The 26,557-nt window shown below is 39.4% G+C and overlaps 3 protein-coding genes across 3 annotated transcripts; 1 reads left to right on the top strand and 2 right to left on the bottom strand.

Moving 5' to 3' along the window:
• The first annotated feature begins 323 nt into the window (after window positions 1-323).
• On the top strand, window positions 324-1,280 carry LOC102954399 (olfactory receptor 7G1-like). The gene has a single exon (XM_007090711.2). It carries the CDS (start codon window positions 342-344, stop codon window positions 1,278-1,280), a length of 939 nt encoding a protein of 312 aa, XP_007090773.2. The 5' UTR covers window positions 324-341.
• Window positions 1,281-8,902: 7,622 nt separating this feature from the next.
• On the bottom strand, window positions 8,903-9,862 carry LOC102954679 (olfactory receptor 7G2-like). The gene has a single exon (XM_007090712.2). The coding sequence runs from the start codon at window positions 9,839-9,841 to the stop codon at window positions 8,903-8,905; it is 939 nt and encodes a 312-aa protein (XP_007090774.1). The 5' UTR covers window positions 9,842-9,862.
• A 9,551-nt stretch (window positions 9,863-19,413) lies between these two features.
• LOC102967720 (olfactory receptor 7G2-like) lies at window positions 19,414-20,331 on the bottom strand. Its single transcript, XM_007090674.2, has one exon. It carries the CDS (start codon window positions 20,329-20,331, stop codon window positions 19,414-19,416), a length of 918 nt encoding a protein of 305 aa, XP_007090736.2.
• Between the last annotated feature and the right edge of the window lie 6,226 nt (window positions 20,332-26,557).

The raw sequence follows: 26,557 nt of genomic DNA, 5'->3' as shown, positions 1-26,557 counted from the left end.
CCAGACAGTCTTTAACTGTGACCCCAGTCTGTTTCTCTTTATAAAATTACCAAATGTTTCAAATAATCAAAATGGTACAGATAGTGCAATATTTGAAACTAGCTACCTCTTGATCCTTGTGGGAATTAACAATGGATGACACTCTGGTGTATCAGCTTCAGGTTTTGTTAAAGGAACAGAATCACATGCATACAGATGGGACCTTCTTCTTAATCCTCTCTGTTAGTCTCTGTCTCATCCTAAGACAGTGTCTGTCACTGGTGATGCTCCTCCTGCTGGTCTAGAAAACACACATGTGATTGTGTTGTCACTCCACCTTCTCCATCAGATTCATCGACAACATGGGACCCAGCAACAAAACAGCAGTTTCCGAATTCCTTCTCTTGGGATTGACAGAGGATCCAGAACTGCAGCCCCTAGTCTTTATTCTGTTTCTGTCCATATACCTGGTCACCATCCTGGGAAACCTGCTCATCGTCCTGGCCGTCAGCTCGGACTCCCACCTCCACACCCCCATGTACTTCTTCCTCTCCAACCTGTCCTTTACTGACATCTGTTTAAGCACAACCACGATCCCAAAGATGCTGGTGAATATCCAGGCACAGAATCAGAGCATCACTTATGCAGGCTGCCTCACCCAGATCTACTTTGTTCTAGTTTTTGCTAGTTTGGAAAGTTTTCTTCTTGCAGCAATGGCCTGTGATCGCTATGTGGCCATTTGTCACCCACTGAGGTACACAGTCACCATGAACTCCCGCTTCTGTGGCCTGCTGATTCTAGTCTCCTTGTGCATTAGCACTGTGGATGCCCTGATGCACAGTCTGATGGTGTTGCAGCTGACCTTCTGCACAGACGTCGAAATCCCTCTCTTCTTCTGTGAAGTTGTTCAGGTCATCAAGCTCGCCTGTTCTGACACCCTCGTCAATAACATCCTGATATATTTTGCAACTAGTGTATTTGGTGGTATTCCTGTGTGTGGAATCATTTTCTCTTACACTCAGATAGTGTCCTCTGTTTTGAGGATGCCATCCGTGGGCAGAAAGTATAAAGCGTTTTCTACGTGTGGGTCTCACCTGTCAGTTGTGTCTTTGTTCTATGGGACAGGTTTGGGGGTGTACATTAGTTCTGCTTTTACTAACTCTTCCAGAAACACTGCAGTGCTTTCAGTGATGTACACTGTTGTCCCTCAAATGATGAACCCTTTCATCTACAGCCTGAGGAACAGGGATATGAAGGGAGCCTTGAGAAAACTCATAAGTAGGACACCTTCTCCTCTGTGACCATGTCATTGGCATTGGACTGGGATTTCTGGAATGAGTCAAGGCGACCAAAATATAGGGTGAGACAGAATGTCTGAATTTTGCATCATCAACTTCTTCTAGAAATACAAGGTATCATAATGGCCATGTGCATTAGGAGAATGAATTTGCACTTTATCCAGCTCTGTTGTGTTTGGCAAGTGATTTCAAATCTCTAATCTCAGCTTCTGAGTTAGATTCCCCAAAAGAAGAACCTGAGTCAGGGGTTCTTGTGGTAGTGATTTTGTGAGGTTTGTTTTCAGAAGAGAAGTGGAATAAGGTGGATAAGGCAGGGCAAGAATCTAAATGAGGATGTGGTGATTCTACCCAATTCCAGAATCATACTGTGAGAATTGAACTTCAGTGTTGGAACTCCTTGGAGGCCACATGTGGAGATTTTTACCCCAGTTCAGTGATCACCCAGTCCAGTCACTGGAAACTGTATCTGTGGAGGTCAACATCAGCATCCACTACGCTCAGTTCCATTAAATATACATTGACATTATTAGGTTATCTTAGTGGTTTGACATGATAGGGGATAATTAAACTTTATTAGTGAGGAAGTCTTTGATTGTAATAAGAAAAAGATCCCCTGATTCTAATATGCTCAAAACATGAAGTTTTTTGAGGTGAAGGATATGTTAATTAACTGTCTTGTGGTAATGAGTACTCAGTGTATACGTAAATCAAGTCACCACCTTGTACACCTTAAATTTACCCAGTTTTGTTAATTATATCTCCATAAAGCTGTACAAAAGAGATGTTTCGTTGTAAGGACTTCAGAAGTAGGAACATGCAGGAACTGGACAGTAAGTCTTCATTCATTGTTCCACATGGTGGCTTCCTCTTAGGTCTGGCTCCCCTTGTGGTCCAGATGGTTGTAACAGATGGAAGGGATCTATGGAAGAATGCATTTAGAATCTGGAATATGAGCATGTTTCCTAAAGTTTTCTTGTTAAAATATATACAAAATAGTACATAAAATGTACCTATAATTAAAAAAAAAAATAGTAGCCTAGTGAAAGACATATACCTCTCACCCAGGTGAAGAAATAGTGCCACAAAGAATCCACTTGATGGTGTCCCAGCCACATTACCCTCTCTCTCCCCAGTGACAAACACTGTATTACATTTTGTATTTATTGTTTTGTTTGATGTTCTTCTATGAGGTTGAATCCTATGAAGTTGTCAGTATTTGATCATATTTGCCCTGTAAAATGGGCAATGGGATTCAATGTTATTATCACCCATATGTATCCCTATCCATTTTGTCAATTTTCTTCTTTTTGAACAAGTTAAAAGTTAAATTTTAATGTATGCATTTTGTGTCTTGATTCCTTTTCTATCTTTGTGTTTTCAAAGTGATTTTAGCAGTAATTTATTTTCATCTCTGTTATTAAGTATCTGTGACAAGATAGGTATTCTTGTGAGGTTGAAAGATGTTTTGGCTGGTATTGTCTTCATCTATAAAGAAAATTGCTTTTCAAATCAGTTTGAATATTATCATAAACTTTTTTTTTTATTTTAAATGTTTATTTTTGAGAGACAGAGACAGAGAGACAGAGCATGAGCAGGGGAGAGGCCAAGGAAGGGAGACACAGAATCCAAAGCAGGCTTCAGGCTCTGACCTGTCAGCACAGAGCCCAACACAGGCTGGAACTCACAAACCATGAGATCATGACCTGACTTGAGCTGAAGTCAGACGTTTAACTGATTAAACCACACAGGTGCCCCTGAATATTATCATTAACATTTAATGGAGGAGAAAAGAATGTTTTATATTTGGAATCGATTATTATGTATATGAATATACTTCTTCTCCTTTAGATATTTCTTTAAGTTTATTTTTTTTGGGGGGGGGGGGAAGGGCAGAGAGAGAGGGAGAGAGAGAGAATCCCAAGCAGGCTCCATATGGTCAGTGCAGAGCCCAACACAGGGCTTGATCCCATGAACCATGAGATCATGACCTGAGCTGAAATCAAGAGTCAGATTTTTAACCAGCCGCACCACCCAGGCACCCCTGGATATTTCTAAAGACTTTTCCTAAGTGATTGAATCACTTAACAAGCTCACCAAAATTTCCTGGTGATGCATATCATCACCTGCATGTTTTCATTTATACTGATAATCTAGCAGGCATAAAATTCTTTTATTATTTGGCATTTCCCCTATCAATGAGGTTGAATATTATTTCATATATTTATGAACCATTTATTTTTACTCTTGTTAAATATCTGTTTATGGGGGCACCTGGGTGGCTCAGTTGGTTGGGTGTCCAACTGCAGCTCAGGTCATGATCTTGTGGTTTGTGAGTTCGAGCCCCACGTCGGGCTCTGTGCTGACAGCTCAGAGCCTGGAGCCTACTTCAGATTCTGTGCCTCCCTCACCCTTTGCTCCTACCCTGCTTATGCTGTCTCTCTTTCAATAATAAGTGAACATTAAAAAAAAAATTTTTAAAATCTGTTTATGGCTTTTCTTTTTTGCAGAAGTTCTTTTTTTTCAGCTTTAAACCATTTTATTTTATTTTACTTTTTTTTTTCCCTGGCTGGATATTTATGGTTTTTCTTTCTTTTTTTGTTAAATTTATTTTTGTTTTTTGACAGAAAAAGAGAGAGTGCGAGCTGGGGAGGGGCAGAGGAGAGAAAGAATCCTAAGCAGGCTCCAGGCTCAGTGTGGAGCCTAACACGGGGCTTGGTCCCACTGCCCTGGGATCATGACCTGAGCTGAAATCAAGAGTTGGACACTCAACTGATGGAACCACTCAGTCGCCTCCGTCTTTATTTTTTCTGATTGAGGTACAATTGGCATAAAACATTATATTAGTTTCAGGTGTACAACACAATGATTCAATATTTGTATATATATTTTGAAATGATCACCACAATTAGTAGTGGTCATGATAAATAGTTACAAATATTCTTTCTTGTGATGAAATTTTTAAGATTTCCTCTCTTAGCAACTTTAAAATATGCACTACGATTTATTGCATTACATCCCCATGATGTATAATTGGAATTTTGTACCTTTTGACCACCTGCACCCATTTCACCTACCCCACCCCCCACCCGTCCCTACCTCTGGCGACTACCAATCTGTATTTTGAGGCTCAGGTTTTTGTTTTGTTTCGCTTCATTTTGAACTCAACATATAAGTGAGATCATATGGTATTGCCTTTGTCTGTTTTACTTATTTCACTGCACATAATGCCCTCTAGGTCCATCCATATGTCTTGAATGGCAGGATTTCCCTCTTTTTTATGGATGAATAATATTCCATAGTTTGTATGCACACCCGTGTGTGTATACATTCATCTGCCAATCACATTTCTTTATCCATCTATTGCTGTTGGACACTTAGGTTGTTTCCATGTCTTGGCTCTTTGTAAACAATGCTGCACTGAACATGAGAGTGTACATATCTCTTTGAGACAGTGATTTCATCTTCTTCAGACATATTCCCAGAAGTGGGGTTGATGGATCATATGGTAGTTCTATTTTTATATTTTTGAGGAACATCATACTGTTTCCCATAATGACTACACCAATTTACATTCCCACCAATAGTGGGCCTGACTTCCCTTTTCTCCATATCCTTGCCAACACTTCCAAAAAGAAGTGTACAGAAACCATTTCAGGCTTCCAGAGGAGCTCAATCAGGTTACAGATACAGGCTTATTAGAGCCCATAACTTGGGCAACAGTTGGGGAAGTATGCAGTCAAACACATTACAGGAGAAAAGTGGGAATTGTACCTCTCTTGTCTTTTTGGTGATAGCCATTCTAACAGGTGTGAAGTGATACCTTATTGTGGTTTTGATTTGCATTTTGTGATGACTGGTGATGCTGAGCATCTTTTCATGAACATGTTGGGCATTTGTATGTAAAAACCTACAGCTAATATCCTAAGTGGGGAAAAACTGAGAGCTTGTCCTCTATGGTCAGGAACAAGACAGGAATTTCCACTGTCACCACTGTTATTTAACAGTACTGAAAGTCCTGGCCTCAGCAATCAGACAAGAAAACGAAGCCAAGAGCATCCAAATCAGCAAGGAAGAAGTAAACTCACTATTTGCAGATGATGTTATACTATACATAGAAAACCTAAAACACTCCACCAAAAATTTGCTAGAACTATATGTCTTCCTTAGAAAATATCTATTTAGTTCCTCTGCTAAATTTTTATTTTTATATAAATGTTTGTTTTGAGAAAGAGAGAGAGAGAACAAGCAGGGAAGGGGCAGAGGGAGAGGGAGAGGGAGAGGGAGAGGGAGAGGGAGAGGGAGAGGGAGGGAGGGAGGGAGAGAGAGAAAGAGAGAGAGAGAGAGAGAGAATCCCAAGGAGGCTCCACACTGTCAGTGCAGAGCCCAACTCAGGGCTTGATGCCATGAACGGTGAGATCATGACCTGAACCGAAATCAAGAGTCAGATGCTCAACCGACTGAGCCATGTAGGCGTCCCTTCTCTGCCCATTTTTAAATCACAGTGTTTATTTTTTCTATTGAGTTATATGTTTTTTAAAATATATTTTGGCTATTAACCTCATCAGATAGATGATTTATAAGTATTTCATTCCATAGTTAGGCCTTTCATTTTGCTGTGCAGATGCTTTTTAGTTTGATGTAGACACACATTTATTTTTGCAATTGTTGCTTATGTTTTTGGTGTCATAACTGTTGCCCAGACTAATGTCAAGGAGATTTTCCCCTATGTTTTCTTCTAGGAGTTGTATGGTTTTCAGGACTTATGTTTAAGTCATTAGTCCACTTTGAGTTAACTTTTGTGAGTGATGTAAGATAAGGGTTCAATCTCATTCTTATGCATAAGGATATATAGTTTTTCCAACACTGCTTACTAAAGAGATTATCCTTTCTCTTTTGAGTATCCTTGACTCCTTTGTCAAATACAAGTTGATTGTATTATGTGAGGGTTTATTCTGGGCTCTCAGTTCTGTTCCATTGGTCTATGTGTCTGATTTAATGTGAGTATCACACAGCTTTGATCACTGTAAGTTTGTAGAATAGGTTGAAATCAGGACATCTGATGCCTCCATCAGAATTGTACAGAAACCAGGGCACCTGGGTGGCTCAGTCGGCTCAGTGTCTGACTTCAGCTCAGGTCATGATCTCACAGTTCATGAGTCTGAGCTCTGTGTTGGGCTCTGTGCTGACAGCTCAGAACCTGGAGCCTGCTTTGGATTCTGTGTCTTCCTCTCTCTCTGTTCCTCCCCCACCTGTGCTCTGTCTCTCTCTCTCTCAAAAATAAATAAAACATTAAAAAAAAATAAGTGTACAGAAACCATTTCAGGCTTCCAGAGGAGCCCAATCAGGTTACAGATACAGGCTCATTAGAGCCCATAACTTGGGCAACAGTTGGGGAAGTATGCAGTCAAACACATTACAGGAGAAAAGTGTGAGCCTTGTGTTTTCGCAGCCTCCCTCTTTGCTGAGCCCAGGAGTATAACCACATGTACCTGTGTAAAAACTGCCCATTGGTTTCCTGTGGTATCTGGGGACTTGTAATGCCAAGCCACATTGCTCTCAGCTAGATGATTTGGGAGCCAATCCCTAAGGTTTACCATAAAAGTTGGCGCCCTATGTGTGTGGTCCTAACCCTTCACTCCTCAGGGATAAGCTGAGTCTGGGATTCTCTCCTGGTTGTAAGGTGCTGTCCCAGCGGGTGGGGTCGATGGTATGAGCATAACTCAGCTTTTCTTACCTGTTTCTATGTAGGTCCTTTCTCAGTCCCCTGATATGTATGAGCCACCCAGCCAGTTTCTGAGTTTCTCTCAAAGGAAATTAATCTGTGTGTACCAGTATGGTCAGTGTAGGAACCTCATATTCTGCCATTTGGTGATGTTGGTGAGAATTCATTAAGTTTAAACTTCTAATAAGGTCAATATAAGGTCAAATTTATTTAATTCATAGAATTGGGTAATGTTAAGGAGTGACAAAGACACATTAGGGTCCTATAAAAATGACAGTTTTGTGGGATAAGAATGATCAAATACTGGAAATCAAATACTGGCTGCATGAGGGGTGCCTGGGTGGCTCAGTCGGTTGAGCGTCCAAGTCTTGGTTTCAGCTCAGGTCATGATCTCACAGTTTATAGTTTCGAGCCCCCTGTCAAGTCCTCTTCTGTCCCTCCCCTGGTCACACTCTTGTGTGCTTTCTCTCTCTCTCTCTCTCAAAAGAAATAAATTAAAAAAATACTGGCTGTATCAATGTAATATCTGTCTCCACGGTCACATTGCCTCTTTCTGTGTCTCCTTCACTCCCATCTATTTTATAAGGAAACATATCATTTATGGTTAGGACCCACCCATTTAATGCAGTATAAGTACATCTCTTGCAAAGGCCCTTTTTCCAAATAAGTATGTTCATCCTTTCATTATATACAAGTTACTTTACTTTTTTTTTAATGTTTATTTATTTTTGAGAGAGAGAGAGAGAGAGAGAGAGCGAACATGAGCAGGGGAGGGGCAGAGAGAGAGGAAGACCCAGAATCTGAAGCAGGCTCCAGGCTCTGAGCTGTCAGCACAGAGCCCGACATGGGGTTTGAACCCATGAACTGCGAGATCATGACCTGAGCCGAAGTTGGACACTTAACCAACTGAGCCACCCAGGCGCCCCCATTATATATGAGTTACTAATCACAAATTAAGGGGATTGGGATATTAGCCATATTGGACTGAGGGCCACCATTTAACCTCCACCAGATGTCTTTTGGTTGACTCCATCAAAAGGCCTGTTATCATCTGACCCTGGGAAGGACAATTTTCTGTCTCTGGAAATCAGGTGCAAGTATGGCATCCATATTTGCTGCCACTATCTTGTGACTTGAAGAGAACCAGTCCTAGGACAAAGCCACCAAATGGAGAAACAGAGTGAGGCCTACTCCCCTGTTCCTGTACATTCCCTATCTCTAAAGTCCTAGTAATGACAAACAACTGTTTACCGTTTGACCATATTAGAGATAGGAATTTTTTCTTATTAGAACCGAAGACTTCCTCACTGATGAAGTACAAATAGCTCATAATTATTTCAGACTGAGATGATATCATCATACCAATTTTATAGATAATAAAACTGTGTATAGTGAATGCTAAGATTGCCTCAAAAGAATACAGTTTACCAGCGAATGGTCTCTATGATTACTAAATTGGGGTGTAAAAGGTGAACTCCCTTGCCTCACTGTAGGCCTGACTTTGGGTTTCCACTGACACGTTCTATTGTGGGATAGATGGAAGCCAGTGTCTAGATCTGACCACAGCTGCACTTCTATCCTGTCTCTGAGCTATCCATATTCTACAGCTTTCCTTTTTCTGAGAATCATCCATATAAACATTATAAAACTTTAACTTCTGCCTCAGGTTCTGCTTCTATGGAACTGAGAAAAAAATTGAGGAATTGCAATAATTGGTCAAACATAACAAAGCTAAATAAATGTAAAAGTCAGGTTTCAATCCCAAGTCAAAATATACTTGGCCGTTATGTTATCTAGTCATGTTAGAGGCATTTGATGAAAGAAGAATCTAGCATCCGAGTCCTCATATGACTCCTATAACTTTGATTTATTCTAAACACCCAGCCCAAAGTGGATGGCACAATCACAGAAGAGAAGGTATCCTACTGACAAGTTTCTTCAAGACACCCTGCATGTCACTGTTCCTCAGACTGTAGATAAAGGGGTTCATCATTTGAGGAATGACAATGTACATCACTGAAGCCATGTTAGTCTTCCTGGAAGAGTCAGTAACTGCAGAATTAATGTACACTCCAATACTTGTCCCATAGAACAAGAACACAACTGACAGGTGAGACCCACAGGTGGAAAAAGCTTTATACTTCCTGCCCGCTGATGGCATTCTCAAAACAGAGGAGAAAATTTGAGTATAAGAGAAAATGATTCCAGAGAAAGGAACACCCCCAAGTAAACTAGCCATAAAATATACTAGGATATTATTGATGAGGGTGTCAGAACAAGCAAGCTTGACCACCTGACCAAGCTCACAGAAGAATTGTGGGATGTTCAAGTCCTTGCAGAAGGAAAACCGTAGCACCATCAGACTATGGAGCAGGGCATTGGCACTACTAATGAACAGTGAGAGCACCATCAGCAGACCACAGAGTCGGAGGTTCATGATAACGGTGTACCTCAGGGGATGGCAGATGGCTACATAGCGGTCGTAGGCCATTGCTGCAAGAAGAAAATTTTCCAAACCAACAAAAACCAAGACAAAGCAGATCTGTGTGAGGCAGCCTGCATAAGTGATGCTCTGATTCTGTGCCTGGATGTTCACCAGCATCTTTGGGATCGTGGCTGTACTTAAACAGATGTCAGTAAAGGACAGGATGGAGAGGAAGAAGTACATGGGCGTGTGGAGGTGGGAGTCTGAGCTGATGGCCAGGATGATGAGCAGGTTTCCCAGGATGGTGACCAGGTACATGGACAGGAACAGACTAAAGACTAGGGGCTGCAGTTCTGGATCCTCTGTCAATCCCAAGAGAAGGAATTCGGAAACTCCTGTTTTGTTTCTGGGTTCCATGTTGTTAATGAATCTGATGGAAAAGATGGAGTGAAAATAAAATAAGATGAGTGGTCCCCGACCGAGTGGCAGCAGCATCAATGGGGACCTTGTTAGAAATACAAATGCTGGTATCACTCCAGACATGCTAGTGATAAACTCTGAGGTGAGGACCAGCGACTGATGTTTTGGCAAGCTCTCCGGATGAATTTGACATATGCCAAAGTTTGAGAGCCAGTGCCTTCTAAAAAATGAAAATGAAAAAAAAAAAAAACCTATTTAGAATCAATGTGAACATTTCAATCTTTCCCTCTGCTAATTTTTCCCTCTATCATCTTCTTCCCTCTTTTCCCACTATTGGCCTTTATATCACCAGCTCTGTTTCACACACTGTGCTAAGTGCTGAGTCTAAAATGAATAAGAATGGTGCTTCCTTCAGAAGTATTTCTTGCCTTCGAACAAATAGATGAGAATAAAGTTATCCAATCTCTCCTGCAGAGTATGCTTCCCAAACTTTGACATGCTCAGAATCATCTGAAGGTTTGTCAAATTACTGATGACTTAAATCATATTACTCCATTCTCCCCTGGGGACACTCAGATGAGACGAGATTATATCATGGATGTGAAGTACACAGTGTGTGGAAAAGACTAGATCTGAGTTCAGGTTGTCTGACTGCTGATTTGATGGTCTTTTTTTTTTTTTTTAATTTATTTAAACTCCAGTTAGTTAAATACAGTGCAGTTTTTAAAAATTTAAATCCAAGTTAGTTAACATACAGTATAATAATGGTTTCAGAAGTAGAATTCAGTGATTAATCACTTACATATAACACCCAGTGCTCATCCCAACAAGTGCCCTCCTTAATGCCCATCATCCACTTAGCTCAATCTCCCCACCCGTCTCTCCTCCAGCACCCTCAATTTGTTCTTTATATTTAAGAGTTTCTTATGGTTTGCCTCCCCCTCTGTTTTTGTCTTATTTTTCATTCCCTTCCCCTCTATCTGTTGTGTTTCTCAAATTCCACATATGAGTGAAATCATGATATTTTTCTTTCTCTGACTGACTTATTTCACTTAGCATAATACACTCTAGTTCCATCCATGTTGTTGCAAATGGCAAGATTTCATTTTTTTGATTGCCAAGTAATATTCCATTGTGTGTGTGTGTGTGTGTGTGTGTGTGTGTGTGTACCACATCTTCTTTAATTATTCATTATTCATGAACATTTGGAGTCTTTCTATACTTTGGCTATTGTTGATAGTGCTGCTATAAACATTGGGGTGCATGTGCCCTTTTGAATCAGCAAATCTTTTATTTGAATCAGCAGTATTTTATTGCATTTTAAATACAGTGCACTATTAGTTTCAGGTGCACGATACAGTGATTCAACATCTCATAATACCAGGTGCTCAACACAAGTGCCTTCCTTGATCCCCATAACCTATTTGACCCATCCCCCCACCTCCTCCCCTCTGGTAACCATTAGTTTGTTCTCCATAGTTAAGAGTCTGATTCTTGGTTAGCCCATATCTCTCTTTTTGCTCTATGCTCATTTGTTTTGTTTCTTAAATTCCTCATATGAGATGAGTTGAGTGTCTTGACCAATCATTGTTAATGCCTCTGGATGATGCAGCATTAGCATTCTTAAACCATTTCTCATGTTTCATAATTTCCTTTTAAAATTTTAATATTTTCATCCTGAAAAATGCCTCAAATCTTTTCCCTCAGCTACAAGGCATGTCCACCTGTACCCATGAAATAGAGTAGCAGTGTGAAAAAATACAGTAGGTCATGGCATCCATTCAAGTATATCCTCTGCACCTAAGCATAGATTTTAAAATGTTGCTTATAAACCTGAAATTCATAGGACTCCTCCATGGACATGTTAGTCACCTGTGTTAGTGATTCATTCTAAGAGAAACTGGACAACTATGTCAATGATGTTCTCCATCCTAAGGGGACTTTTCCGACCAAGGTGATAGGTAGGGTATCATTTTTAAAGAACAGCTAAATGAGAGAAAAAATAAAATGCATAGACACTTAAGGAAATAAAGGGAAATCACAGCAGTTATTGACCCTTGGAAGACAAAGACTTTCAAGAGAGTACAGATTTATAAGATACTCGTAAGATAATCAAGTGCCCTAACAGAAATGTTTCTGTAAAGCAGTCGTTCTCCTTTGCCTGGGGGAGACAGAAGTGGTCATGACAGCCTTTATCATTTGGTGTGTTACTTAGACTCAAACATTCTGAATTTAATCCAAACCACCACTTGCTTTGTGAATAGGGAAAATTGTTCAACGGTATGAGATGCCTTGGTGTCCCTGATGTAGAGTGGAAATTGTCAAAGTCTTATGGGGATGCTGCAGTGATGAGCAATGCATAGAAAACAAGCAGCCAGCACAGCACTGAGTATATGGGACCCTCCTAATAACATTTCCTATTGTGTGTGTGGTGTTTGGTCCATGAACAATGGCACCTGGAATATTTCAGTTCTCAGAAGGAAGCAGTGGGGTGGGCAACAGAGGAAAGACAATAAAAAAAGAGTACATCCCTAGCATGATAACTGCAAATTTCAGGGAAGCATTTATGAGCTGAACCTCTAGCTGGGAACCTTCATTGTGTGGAAAAGGTATGAAATGAACACGAATGATATCAATATTCATTTGGCATGGGCAGATGATGAAATATATAGCAATTAAAATGAATTAAATAGTAAAATGAATCATATTTATAAGTTGAGAAAAAATAAAAACCTATATATTATGCTAAGTGAAATTAGTCAGAGAAAGACAAAAATCATATGACTTCATTCATATGAGGATTTTAAGAGACAAAACAGATGAACATAAGGGAAGGGAAACAAAAATAATATAAAAGCAGGGAGGGGGACAAAACAGAAGAGCTCATAAATATGGAGAACAAACTGAGGGTTACTGGAGGAGTTGTGGGAGGGGGGATGGGCTAAATGGGTAAGGGGCATTAAGGAATCTGCTCCTGAAATCATTGTTGCACTATATGCTAACTAATTTGGATGTAAATTTAAAAAATAATAATAAAATAAAAGCAAAAAATGTAAAAAAAACCTATAAAAATTTATATGACAGTAAGTCTATAGCATGAGAAAACATGAAATATATATTGAAATCTTTCAGATAGTAATCCATAATAAAAATAAACCCAAGCAAAAAATAGCAGAGATAACAACAAAGGTCCATGTTTCCCACTGGTTGACATCATTAAATTTAGACACTTTACTGTCCTCATTCTAGGTGTTTTTATTGTAACATAATATAGATATAGGTGAAACCCCCACATCATAAATCTGCACCATCAAATCTTGATTCTTTTCCTTCCCCAGGGGAACCACTACACTCACTTTATATACATTATTCCCCTGTGATTTTTACTATGATTGGTATTATCATTTTATGAAAATTACATTCTCTTGCATTTTAAAAGCTTCATATAAATGGAACCATACAGCCCATACCATGTAAAATGAGCATTCTTATGGAATTTATTTTCTGATTATGTTGGTATATTTATTACTATTTATTTCTCCATTCCCTATCAGATAGATATGATGTTAATGCCTTTTATCCTATACCTGTTTATGAAAACATGTGCAATATAAAGCCATGCATGGGGGGATGACATCATATTCAAGATTGTATTGTCTCTGAGAAGGGGAACAAAGAAGAACTGGGTAGGGACGCCTGGGTGGCTCAGTCGGTTGAGAGTCTGTCAACCTAGGTCATGATCTTGTGGTTCCCAAGATTGGGAACCACATCGGGCTCTGTGCTGACAGCTCAGAGCCTGGAGCCTGTTTTGGTTCTGTGTCTCCCTTTCTCTCTGCCCCTCCCCCACTCACGCTAGGTCTCTCTCTCTCTCAAAAATAAACATTAAAAAAAATGAAAAGGAGGTGTATAGAAAGAGGTGCTTTCTTTTTGCGCGCGCGCGCGTGTGTGTGTGTGTGTGTGTGTATAACTTTATAAAAATGACCTGAAGCCAATACAGCAGAAAGTCAACATTTAAATGTTTACTAATTCTGGAATGAGTTGAAGGGTGATCATATGTTTTTTATTGTATATCTCTGCTATAGTTATATAAAATGATTGGTAATTTTACCGAGAAATATGTGTACTAGGAAGGTAGCCAGCTATATCTTTGTATCTTGTGTCTCCTTTGTGTCCTCAAGGAAGCTACAGGGATAATACACCCTTCTATGCAATGGTATATCAAGAATCAAGAAGGCAAATAAAAGGAAAAGCTGACCAAACTCGTTCCCTACAACCACCACAAGAATTCAAGTAAATGTCAGAGAGTTTATAATAGTCATCTTGTGTTAAAAAGAGCAGATTTCTAAACCATCAAAATCCTAGAGAAGAACATAGGCAGCAACCTCTTTGACCTTGGTGGCAACTTCGTACTAGACTCGTCTCTGCAGGCAAGGGAAACAAAAGCAAAAATGAACTATTGGGACTTTATCAAGATAAAAGGCTTCTTGCACAGCAAAGGAAACAATCAACAAAACTAAAAGGTAGCCAATGGAATGGAAGAAGGTATTTGCAAATGACACATCTGATAAAATGTTAGTATCCAAAATCTATAAAAGAACTTACCAACCTTAAACTCAAAAAACAAATAATCCAGTGAAGAAATGGGCAGAAGACATGAACAGACATTTTCCCAAAGAAGACATCCAGATGGCTAACAGAAACATGAAAAGATGCTCATCAGGTAAATACAAATCAAAACCGCAATGAGATACCACCTCATACATGTCAGAATGGCTAAAATCGACAACACAGGAAACAAGTGTTGGTGGGATGTAGAGAAAGAGGAACTTCTTACATTGCTGGTGGGAATGCAAACTGGTACAGCCATTGTGGAAAACAGTAGGGAGGTTCCTCAGAAAGTTAAAAACAGACCTACCCTATAACACACTAATTGCACTACTAGGTATTTACCCAAAAGATACAAAAATATTCATTTGAAGGGGCACATGCTGAGAACAGAGGGTTGCTGGAGGGGAGGTGGGGGGGAGGAGATGGGATAAATAGGTGATGGGTATTAAGGAGGGCATTTGCTGTGATGAACACTGTGTGTTATGTGTAAGTGATGAATCACTAAATTCTACTCCCAAAACCAATATTACAGTATATGTTAACAAGAATCTAATAAAAATTAAAAAAAAAAAGAAATTGAAAAAAAAAAAAAAGAAACCAAAAAAGGACAACAAAAGTTCCTTGTAAGCTTATACCTATAGGTGACTTTTCTTTACATTAATATTACACATGCTGCTTTGTTTTGTTTTTTTTTATTTTTTTTAACATTTACTTATTATTGAGAGACAGAGAGACACAGAGCATGAGCAAGGAAGGGGTAGAGAGAGGGGGAGACACAGAATCTGAAGCAGGCTCCAGGCTCTGAGTTGTCAGCACAGAGCCTGATGCGGGGCTCGAGCTCACAAATTGCGAGATCATGACCTGAGCTGAAGTAGGACGCTTAACCAACTGAGCTACCCAGGCACCCCTACCCATGCTGCTTTGTAATTTACTTTATCCACTTGAAAGTATATCATGATTTGCTTCACATGTCAAATGTCCTTTTACATTAAAAAAAGGGAGGGGGAGATTTCCACTCAGGAGGGAAACAGGTTCAGTTATTTTTTATTTTTCTGTCATTTTTAAGAGAGTTTTGGAGACCAGCAGATTGAGAATTGGGTGAGTGATTGGTACAAAGATAGATGGGAACTAGTCAACAGGAAGTCAACCTGGAGTGCCATTGGATACTCGGTTCCCATCATTCCATGCATGCACACCCCTCATTGCTTCTTCTGGATGAATCTAGTAAAATACCTGTCCTCCTTACAGAAGCATTAACTAAGGTACTTTCATTTACCTGGCTGGCATCAATGTGGAATGATGTATGACATGTCACTGAGATACAAAGATTGAAGATCTGTCTTCTGGAAAGGCAGAGAGACTGAGTAAGGCAATGGGCTTGTGGTCAAGAAAGATCATTCCTGGATGGAACCTCAGGTGTGCTTCTTCCTGACTAGGCAAGGGCTGTTGGAAGAAGCTGTCACAGGCTGGCACTTTACAGTGTTGTATCTCTGGGGATCAATATCCAAAGCTCCTCATTAGACAATACTTTTAATGTCATTCTGATCCCTGGGCTGTGAAAATCCTTAAAGACCAAGACCATAGAATAGAGGAATGTATGATGGCTAATCCTTGACCCTATTAGGCCAGGTGTATGCCCTCTATTTTCTCTACCTGCTCATGCTCACCCTCATTTGAAATACCTTGTGCACATATACACAGAATCCTTTTCTAATGAATTCTAGGTTTCTTTTTTTACAGTTACAAAGAGAGGCATCACTATGTGATTAATGATGTATTGAAACCTGATTCCAATTTTAAGTGTGCAAATATTGTTTATGTACTGGGTATAAATACCATATTTGTGATTATAGTTAAGATATTGTAAAATTCAAACTCCTAGGCATATTTCACCTCTAGAGTTACTGAATGTTTCCTGTACCTTTTTTCCTTTTCTCCGTATTTTACATGGCAGATTCTCATCTATCCTTTGTGATCCTTGTAGCTGCGATCAATGTAGATAGGCTTCATCCTCTCCTTTTAAACTTTCATAATCACTGGTTCCAATTCCACAAATGGGTTCAATGTATATTATTCTTCACACTGGGAAATTTTGGATTGAATTATGGTTCTTCATTTTTTTTAAGTTTTTTTATTTTTGAGAGACAGAGAGAGACAGAGCATGAGCACGGGAGGGGCAGAGAGAGAGAGGGAGACACAGAATCCGAAGCAGGCTCCAGGCTCTGAGCTGTCAGCACAGACCCCAATGTGGGGGTCGAACCCACAAACTGTGAGATCATGACCTGAGCCAAAGTTGGATGCTTAACGGACTGAGCCACCCAGGGGCCTCTGGTTCTTCATTTTTAATTGTGTTGTGGTAAAGTACAACATAACTGAAAGGCGGTAATGTACAATTTGTCCATTACCCAGAGATTTCATCTGTGATTTAATAGGTATAGATGATATTCCATGTTAATACTCAAAAATATTTTTCTTTAAGGACTTCAGTATTTTCATGTATTCACCAATTTATTTCACATTTTAACACCCTCTAAAGGAATTTTCTTTATATTTTGAAATATAATTTTCAAAAATAAAGTTATGACAAGATGGCCTTGTAATATCACTCTTCCCCATATTAACACTAATGAACTTGAAACACATGAATAATAGGGAAATACGAAGACTTTGCTGAGGTCAAAAAATGATAAAGTTTCCCACGTACCAAAAATAAACAAATAAACAAAAAAACCATAATTGGTAGGTGGGCTGGAGCCAAGCAGTTCTGCTGATTTATGTAAACAGGTGAGTGGATACTAACTCTTCTTGGTAATGAGGATTAAAGAATGAAACTGGGTCCCAATCTTACACCACTCACAAAAGTCAATTCAGAATGGATTGAAAACTTACACGGAAGATCTGAAACTGTAAAGCTCTTAGGAGAAAATGTGGAGGATAACCTCCCTGACGTTGGTCTTGATGATGATTTTTTGGACTTGACACCAAAAGCAAAGGCAACAAAGCAAAAACAAACATGTCAGACTATATCAGACTTAAAAGACTCTACACAGGAAAGGAAACAATCAACAAAATGAAAAGGCAACTTGTGGAATCCAAGAAAATCTGCAAAGCTCGTATCCAATAAGGGGTTGATATCCCCACTATATAAGGAACTCATACAACTGAATGGCAAAAATACAGATAATCTGATTTAAAATAGGCAAAGGACCCAAATAGACAGCTTTTTAATTCATTAATTAATGAATTTTAATGTTTATTTACTTTTGAAAGAGAGAGAGAGAGAGAGCACAAATGGGGGAGGGACAGAGAGAGAGACAGGGAGACACAGAATCCAAAGCAGGCTCCAGGCTCTGAGCTGTCAGCACAGAGCCTGACACGGGGCTCGAACTCACAAACCATGAGATCGTGACCTGAGCTGAAGTCAGATGCTTAACCGACTCAGCCACCCAGGCGCCCCTATTTTTTATTTAAATTCCAGTTCGTTAGCATACAGTGTAATATTAGTTTCAGGTGTATAATTTAGTGATTCAACACTTACAGCTTTTTTTAAAAAAAGACATAGAAATTGCCAAAATGTACATAAAAAGTTTCCCAACATCACTAAACATAGGGAAATGCAAATACAAACCTCAATGAGATATCACTTTATACCTGTTAAGATGGCTATGAGTAAAAAAGACTAGACAACAAATACCAGCAAGTACATGGAGAAAAGGCAACCATTTTACACTATTTATTGGAATATAAACTGGTACAGCTGCTATGGAAAACAGTATAGCAGGTCTTCAAAAAAATTAAAAATAGTTATAAATAAGACTCAAATAAATAGAAAGAACACTCTATTTTTGGATAGATATATACAATAGCATAGAAATGTCAATGTGTAGGGCACCAGGATGGCTCTGTGGATTAAGTGGCTGGCTCTTGGTTTTGGCTCAGGTCATGATCTCATGGTTCATGAGTTTGAGCCCTGCTTTGGACTCTGCACTCATAATGCAGAGCCTGCTTGGGATTTTCTCTCTCTCCCTCTCTCTCTACCCCTCCCTTGTTCACTCTGTCTCTCTCAAAATAAATAAACGTAAAAGAAATGTCAATTTGCCTTAAATACCTTTATAGATTAAATGGAAATTCTGAGATGTTACTGTATTTGAGGGACAGATTTTAAAATTTATATGAAAGAGCAGTGGAGAAAGAATACTTGACTTGATGAGAGAGAAGAACAAAGTAGAGTAATTGCTTTCACATCTATCAAGATTAATTATGGAGATACAGTAACTAAAATGGTGTGGTTCTGGCACAGACTGAAAAGCAGAACCAATGAAACCTGCACACATGTGAAGATTTATTGAGGACAGAAGCATTGGACAATTTACTTATGACAATGTGTTTTTGCAGGGGAAGGATGGTGTCATTCAACAAAAGCCTTTAGCTTATAGGACTCAGAATATTTAAACAAATTGGTTAGCAGGAAGCTGGCACCATTGGAGTTCTTGTTATAGAAGATTATCAGGAGAATTGGTAAAGGAAAGGAGACCTTAATTTGCCAAATTCCTTCTCTTTCCTAAATTCACATAGGCTGATTATCTCACGCTGAGAGACTAAGAAATCTATGCTTTTCTCTCTACCTCCTTTTAAAATTATATGTTTAAGGTGCACATAATGATTTGATATACAATGGGATGTAATGGAATTATTACCTTCTGCTTTGATGGTTCCAAAAAAAAAAAAAAAATCAAGCTCAGAGTGTCCACATAAATTTTCAAAGATACCAAAGTTAAAGAAAACTAAAGTTGTTTTTCAAACTAACTTGAGCTACTCTTATGGTATTTAACCACTGAAACTTAAGAACTTAATGAAGGAAGGGTCAGACAATCTGACTCTCCCAATATTCCTGCACTTTGGCTTACCCTAGAAGCCCAAGACCAAGACAGGTAACACAATAATAAAAAAGGAGATGTTTCTCAGATCAGTTTCCTCAAGGCTCCCTTCATGTCCTTGTTCCTCAGGCTATAGATAAAAGGGTTCAACATTTGAGGGACCACGGTATACATCACGGAGGCTACTGCAGTATCCTTGGAAGAATGAGTAACTGCGGAACTAATGTACACCCCAAAAGCTGTCCCATAGAACAAGGAAACCACGGAGAGATGAGACCCACAGGTGGAAAAGGCTTTATGTTTCCCCCCAGCTGATGGCATTCTCAGAATGGAAGAGACAATTTGAGTATAAGAGAAAATAATCCCAAGGAAAGGAATACCACCCAAAACGCTAGTCACTAAATACACCACGATGTTATTGATGAGGGTATCAGAACAGGCGAGCTTGATGACCTGAGCAAGTTCACAGAAGAAATGAGCAATTCCCAGGTCTGCGCAGAAGGAGAGTCGCAGCACCATCAGACTGTGGAGTAGGGCATCTACAATGCTGATGCTCAGGGAGAGTAGAATCAGCAGGGCACAGAGGTGGGGGTTCATGATGACTGTGTACCTCAGTGGATGGCAGATGGCCACATACCGGTCATAAGCCATTGCTGCAAGGAGAAAGTTTTCCAAGCCTGCAAAAAACAGGACGAAGCAGACCTGGCTGAGGCAGCCTGTGTAACTGATAGATTTGCTCTGTCTTTGGATGTTCACAAGCATCTTGGGGATGGTGGTGGTGCTGAAACAGATGTCAGTGAAGGCCAGGTGGGAGAGGAAGAAGTACATGGGTGTATGGAGATGGGAGTCAGAGCTGATAGTCAGGATGATGAGTAGGTTCCCAAGCACAGTGGTCAGATACATGGTCAGGAATAGCCCAAAGAGAAGAGGCTGCCATTCTGGATTTTCTGAGAGACCCAGGAGGAGGAATTCTGTTACACCTGTTTGGTTTTCTGGTTCCATGTTCTTGATTAAGTCTGATGGGAAAAATACAGGTGAGACAACACATAACAGAGAGGACACATAACAAGGATGCCTTATTTTAAAGTTTGTTTATTTAGAGAGAACGAGTGGGGAAGGAGCAAAGAGACAGGAGGACAGAGGATATGAAGCAGGCTCTGTGCTGACAGCAGAGAGCCTGCTGTGGGGCTTGAACTCACAAAATGTGACATCATGACCTCAGCTGAAGTCGGATGCTCAACTGACTGAACCACCCAGGCACCCCAGTGATGCCTTATTTTAGAAAATCCTGACATGAATCGAATTGAACTCAGGCTTCCAGACTTTGGAGCTGAACTCATAACACCATATGATGCAATCTCTGACTAGTGCAGATTTAGGTGTCCTAAAGCATTGATCAGACTTCATCGCTTGCCTTTTGGAAGTTTCCACTGGCATAAGACTGCAAGTGCTTTCCTGGTGCTTTAAGCTGTTGTGGTTATTATTTTAATAGGATTCCCTTTTCTCCTAACATTAGAGTATTTAAACACTCACAGGGTGCCTGGGTGGCTCATTCAGTTAAGTGTCTGACTCTTTTTTTTTTTTAAGTTTATTTATTTTGAGAGAGCAAGAGAGAGCGAGAGCAGCGGAGGGACAGAGAGAGAGAGGAGAGAAAGAGAATCCCAAGCAGGCTCCTTGCTGTCAGTGCAGAGCCCAACACGGGGCTCAGATTCACAAACTGTGAGATCGTGACCTGAGCTGAAATCAAGACTCAGACATCTAACCAACTGAGCTGCCCAGGCGCTCCAAATATCCAACTCTTGATCTCAGCTCAGGTCATGATCTCATGGTTTTCAGGATCGAGCTCCAAGTCGGGCTCTGCTCTGACAATGCAGAGCCTGCTTGGGATTCTCTTTCCCTCCCTCTCAGAGCCTCCCCTGCATTGCCTGTGTGCTTTCTGTCTCTCTAAATAAATAAATAAATAAATAAACAAACAAACAAACGTTAAAAATGTAAAAAAAAAAAAAAAAAACCCATTCTTATAAGGTGATACATAACACATCTCTGTTTTTTTCCCCCAAACTGAGGAATTGGACGAAGGAGGAAATGCACGGGGGCCTTGAAAGAAAGAGAAAAAAAAAGCAAAAACAACAATTTGTTAGTATGTTAAAAGCAGAATCCTGGGATGAGAAAGGTAAAATCTACGGGCACTAATGTTCAGGATGTTTGACAGGAGCATTGCTGCAGTAGTGAGAAGAGGAAGCAGATTGTCAAGTTAACCCTAAGAGGGGAAACGGAAATCAAGAAAGGTATATCTGGATACCTCAAACCCCTTGCTGGTGGGACTTAAAAAGTTTAATCAATATAAATGGGAGCTTAGTTTTAGGAATGACTTACCTTCCCCCACCAGGGACAGGGACACACACACACACACACACACACACACACACAGAGCAACAGCATATGAAATAAATACATGTACACTCCTTAATTGCCAGTCACATTTTTACATGCAAAACAATGGGAAAAGACTATAAACAAATTCAAATTTTAGAATAACAAGTTGATCATTATCTTCATTAATAAGCAATTACTTCTAAATCAACTTTGACTGTTTTCCTTTCCAAGGTACCTTCTTGAGATCAGTGCCTTCTTTCGTTTTCCTCTTTTTATGGTAGTTTATGGACCACCCAGGCACCCCTCATTTCCCTCTTTTTTTTTTTTTTGCTTAAATATGAAATTTATTGTCAAATTGGTTTCCATACAACACCCAGTGCTCATCCCAACAGGTGCCCTCCTCAATACCTATCACCCGCCCTCCTCTCCCTCCCACCCCCCATCAACCCTCAGTCTGTTCTCAGTTTTAAGAGTCTCTTATGTTTTGTCTCCCTCCCTCTCTAACCTCTTTTTTTTTCTTCCCCTCCCCCATGGTCTTCTGTTAAGTTTCTCAGTATCCACATAAGAATGAAAACATTCCCTCTTTTTACGGTAGTTTATAGAAATAATCAATCCCTTCCTACTCAGCAGTTTAATTGATTTTCTGTTGCTTTTTGACAAACGACAACTCTGTCTCTATTGTAAAACAGATAATTTTAAGGAAAGAAATGTTGAAAATCAATGATAGAAATTTAGATCATCCTCTTTCTATGTCTTTTAGGCCCCATCAAGGTCTGGGTCAGGCAGCATTGGCCAGTCGTTTCCAAAGGAATCCTTAGTTTATGTATCAGGAAGAACTCAATGACACTCCTATTTCCTGTATTACAGTGAGCTCCTGAGAATAATGTTATTGGATTACCTCAAACAGACAAGACATAATTGGCTATGTCCTGGGTGCATCAATGGACCTGCTAGATACTCTTATGAACCAAAGTTTTAGAAAAAGTCTAAAAAGTTTTCTTCTGTGAACAGTCCATTAACATACTAATGTTTAGAACTGAATGGCCCTAGGTAATCTCTGTTTCACCAATGAGAAAATATGAGCCCTTAGCATGGAGTCATAAAAACAAGCAACCGAGAGCATCCATCAGTATTTCAATTCGGACACATCTAAGTTTAATTCTGTCTCCAGTACTTGCTTTGTAAAGAAGGGCATTTTGTTTTTTCAACTGTGTGAGAAGACTTGGTCTCATTTGGATAATGTGAGACACTGTAAAACCTTATGGGAATGTTGCAAGAATTAGTAATGAGTAGACCAAATCACCAAGCACAGTGTTTGATATATGAGACACTTTTAATACTTCCTATTGTGATTTGGTTCTGTCACAGACACAAGTGTACCACCTGGCGTGATTCATTACAAAAGGGAAGTGATAGGTGGGACAAAGTGTAGGAAGAGAGGAGAAACAAAGGATATCTTTAGCATGGCAACCATAAAATTCAGGGAAAAATGGATGTGTTGAATCTCTTTGCAGAATAATTGCTTACATAGGGAAACAGAGGTGAACAATCTGAATGGACATCAATGGTTAATGCTCATTTCTCATAGACATGATAAAATGTATAGCAAATAAAATGAATACATTAGACCCAGATGTATCAACACAAATAATAAAAACTCCAAAGAGAAAGTAATTCGCCTAACAAGACCTATATCATGATACAATTTAAGTGTTTTAAATAACACTGATCTTAAAACTTTAATTTCTTATTATAAAACATTTCAAGTATACAAAAAGTATAGAGAAAACAAAGTCCTGGGTATCTACCACTAAGGACCACTAAATTAAAATGTATTGCCATATTTTAGTAAATATTTTAAAGAATTAAATTAATACATATTTATTTTCCCATGTCCTCAATAACTTTTTCTTGCCCAAGGGAATCACCATATTGAATTTAGAATTCATTATTCCCTTGTGGTTTTAATATTTGAATAAAAATACATAAGCTTTTGTTTTGCATTTTAAACCTGACATATTGCGTTTGATTTTTGTTTATTTTTTAGGAAGTTTTTAAAACTTTATTTTAGAGTGAGAGAGCAACATGTGCACGAGTGGGAGAGAGAGGCAGAGAGGGAGAGGGAGAGAGAGAGAGAGAGAAAGAACCCCCAAGAAGTCTCCCTGCTCAGCACAGAGACTGATGCAGGGCTCAGTTCCATGACCCTGAAATCACAACCTCAGCCAAAACCGAGAGTCAGATGCTCAACCGACTGAGCCACCCTGGCACCACTACAGTTTGCTTTTAAAAATAATACATTTAAGGTCTTGGTACTTTTTTCTCTGGTTTATTAACTTTAACTATCTTACTTTATTCTAATGTCTTATTACATCACAATTTAACTTTTTTCCAGCTGAGAAGCATTTTATTGTTGCCTTTTATACATCCCTCCCCCCCCCCCACACACAATGTGTAAACAATTTAAATAACATGTGGAGACCAACCAAATTCAAGACTGTGGTTGCCTCTGGGAATGGAGGGGAACAGAAAGGGTATGCTGTCTTTATTTATGTTATTTTGTTACCTTTTAAAGGTTTTTTTTTTTTTATTCCAGTATAGTTAACATACAGTGTTGTATTAGTTTCAGGTGTACAATTTAGTGATTCAACAATTCTACACATTACTCCGTGCTCATCACAATAAATGTACTCTTAATCTCCCTCACCTATTTCACACAGTGCCCCCAACCCCCCGCCGTGTCCCTCTAATAAACAATAGTTTGTTCCATGTTATTTTGTTATTCAAGAAAAGAACTCTGTGTGAAAAATAATATGGATGTTCCTCAAAAAGTTAAAATAGAACTACCGTATGATACAGCAATGGAGCTACTGGGTATTTACCCAAAGAATACAGTAACACTAATTCAAAGGAACACACACTCCCTTTGTTTATAGCAGCATTATCTACAATAGCCAAAATATGGAAGCAGCTCAAATATCCATCAATTGATGAATGGAGAAAAAAGAGGTGGTGTATATGCATACAATGGAATATTTTACTCAGACATAAAAAAAGAATGAAGTTTGCCACTTGCAACAACATGGATGGAGCTAGAGTGTATTATGCTAAGTGCAATAAGTCAGTTAGAAAAAGACAAATGCCATATGATTTTATTCATGTGGAATTTAAGAAACAAAACAAATGGGCAAAGGAAAAAAAATAAGAGAAAAAGAGAGAGAGAATAAGAAACAGACTCTTAACTATGGTGAACAAACTGATGGTGAACAAACTGATGGTTACAAGAGGGGAGGTGGGGGTGGTGGTGAGTGAAATAGGGGGTGGGGATAAAGGAGTGTCCTTGTGATGAGCACCAGGTGTGGTATGAAAGTGTTGAATCACTGAATTGTACACCTGAAACAAATATTACACTGTATGTTAACTAACTGGAATTTAAATAAAAACTTAAAAGAACTCTGGTGGCAAAATAATCAAGTCTTACTAAATCTTGAAGCATGGGTACATGCTTATTTGTTTTATTATTCTATGCTCTTTTGTCTTTTAAATATTTCATAGATTACTAAAAAGAAACAGGTAGGCTGTGGTGTAGTTTTGGGATCTGCCTCATTCTCTACCTCCTCTTTCTCAGAATACTTACAACCAGGAAACAGTGTCAAAACCAAAGATCTCCTCTAGAAAGGAGTATCATGAGCCAGGAGAGGAAAGGAAAGGAGAGGCTGGCCATACATCTCTGTACTATGCCGAAGAAATTTTTAAAAATGTTAGAGAATTCTAGAATTGTATTCAAAATTGAGCAAAAGTAGATTGCTCTTGAGAAGGGAAAAAGTACCAGGAATTTAGGATCGGAGTCGGTGATTAGCAGGATGAGAGATGGTCAAGCATTGGTGCAAAGGTGAAATCAAACAGGTGGAGGAGAAGATTGATGGACCATTAGGGAGGCACCTCAGAGGTGGCCCAATTCTCATCTTCTGCGTGTTCTCATCTCAAAATCGCCAAATGGACCTGTAAACAAAGAACTGTCCTTATTGTAAAACATAAAGTACGGGACTTGAGATTACCTGGGTGTCAACAGTAAGGAATAACATTCAGTTCTTCCTTGGGTGTGAAGAAGAAACACGAAAGCCCTGTTCTCATTGAGCACAGAAAGATAGTGAAGCACTGGACTCCCCTGCAGAAATAATGGACCCTGAGACTAGCCCCAGGTGGGTGCGGCTGTTGAGTGGGGTGGTCACAGGTAGACTATTTGCAGTCTCTTTGTCCTTTGGGGGTTCAATATCCAAAGCTCCTCATTAGTCGAACTCTTTTACTCTCATGTGATCACAGGGCAGCACAAATCCTGGAGGCTTGTGGCTCAGAGATGAACTCTGTTTCGTCTGATGCTCTCACTCTGAGTGGTCAAACATATGCTTATCTTCTTCCTCCACAGTTCTTGGCTCACATCCATTTCAAGTCACCTACACACCCAAACACATCTTTCTTCTGTTATTAGATTCTAGTCTTTTTTAGAGGTCTGTTTATTTGTTTTTTTCATGTTTATTTATTTACTTTGAAAGGTGGGGGAGGGGCAGAAAGAGAGGGAGAGAGAATCCCAAGCAGGCTCTATACTGGGGACAGCCTGACACAGGGCTCCGTCTCACAAACCGTGAGATCATGACCTGAACTGAAACAAAGATCAGATGCTTAACTGACTGAGCCACCCAGGAACCCCTAAAGGTATATTTAAATTCAACCCTGTTTTATTATTTATTTATTTTTTTTTTTCAACGTTTTCTGTTTATTTTTGGGACAGAGAGAGACATAGCATGAACGGGGGAGGGGCAGAGAGAGAGGGAGACACAGAATCGGAAACAGGCTC

The sequence above is a fragment of the Panthera tigris genome, chromosome A2 (assembly GCF_018350195.1).
Source record: "Panthera tigris isolate Pti1 chromosome A2, P.tigris_Pti1_mat1.1, whole genome shotgun sequence".
Taxonomy (NCBI): Eukaryota; Metazoa; Chordata; class Mammalia; order Carnivora; family Felidae; genus Panthera; species Panthera tigris.
The sequence above is the reverse complement of the archived record's forward strand: the minus strand, read 5'-3'. Positions and strand labels throughout refer to the sequence as shown.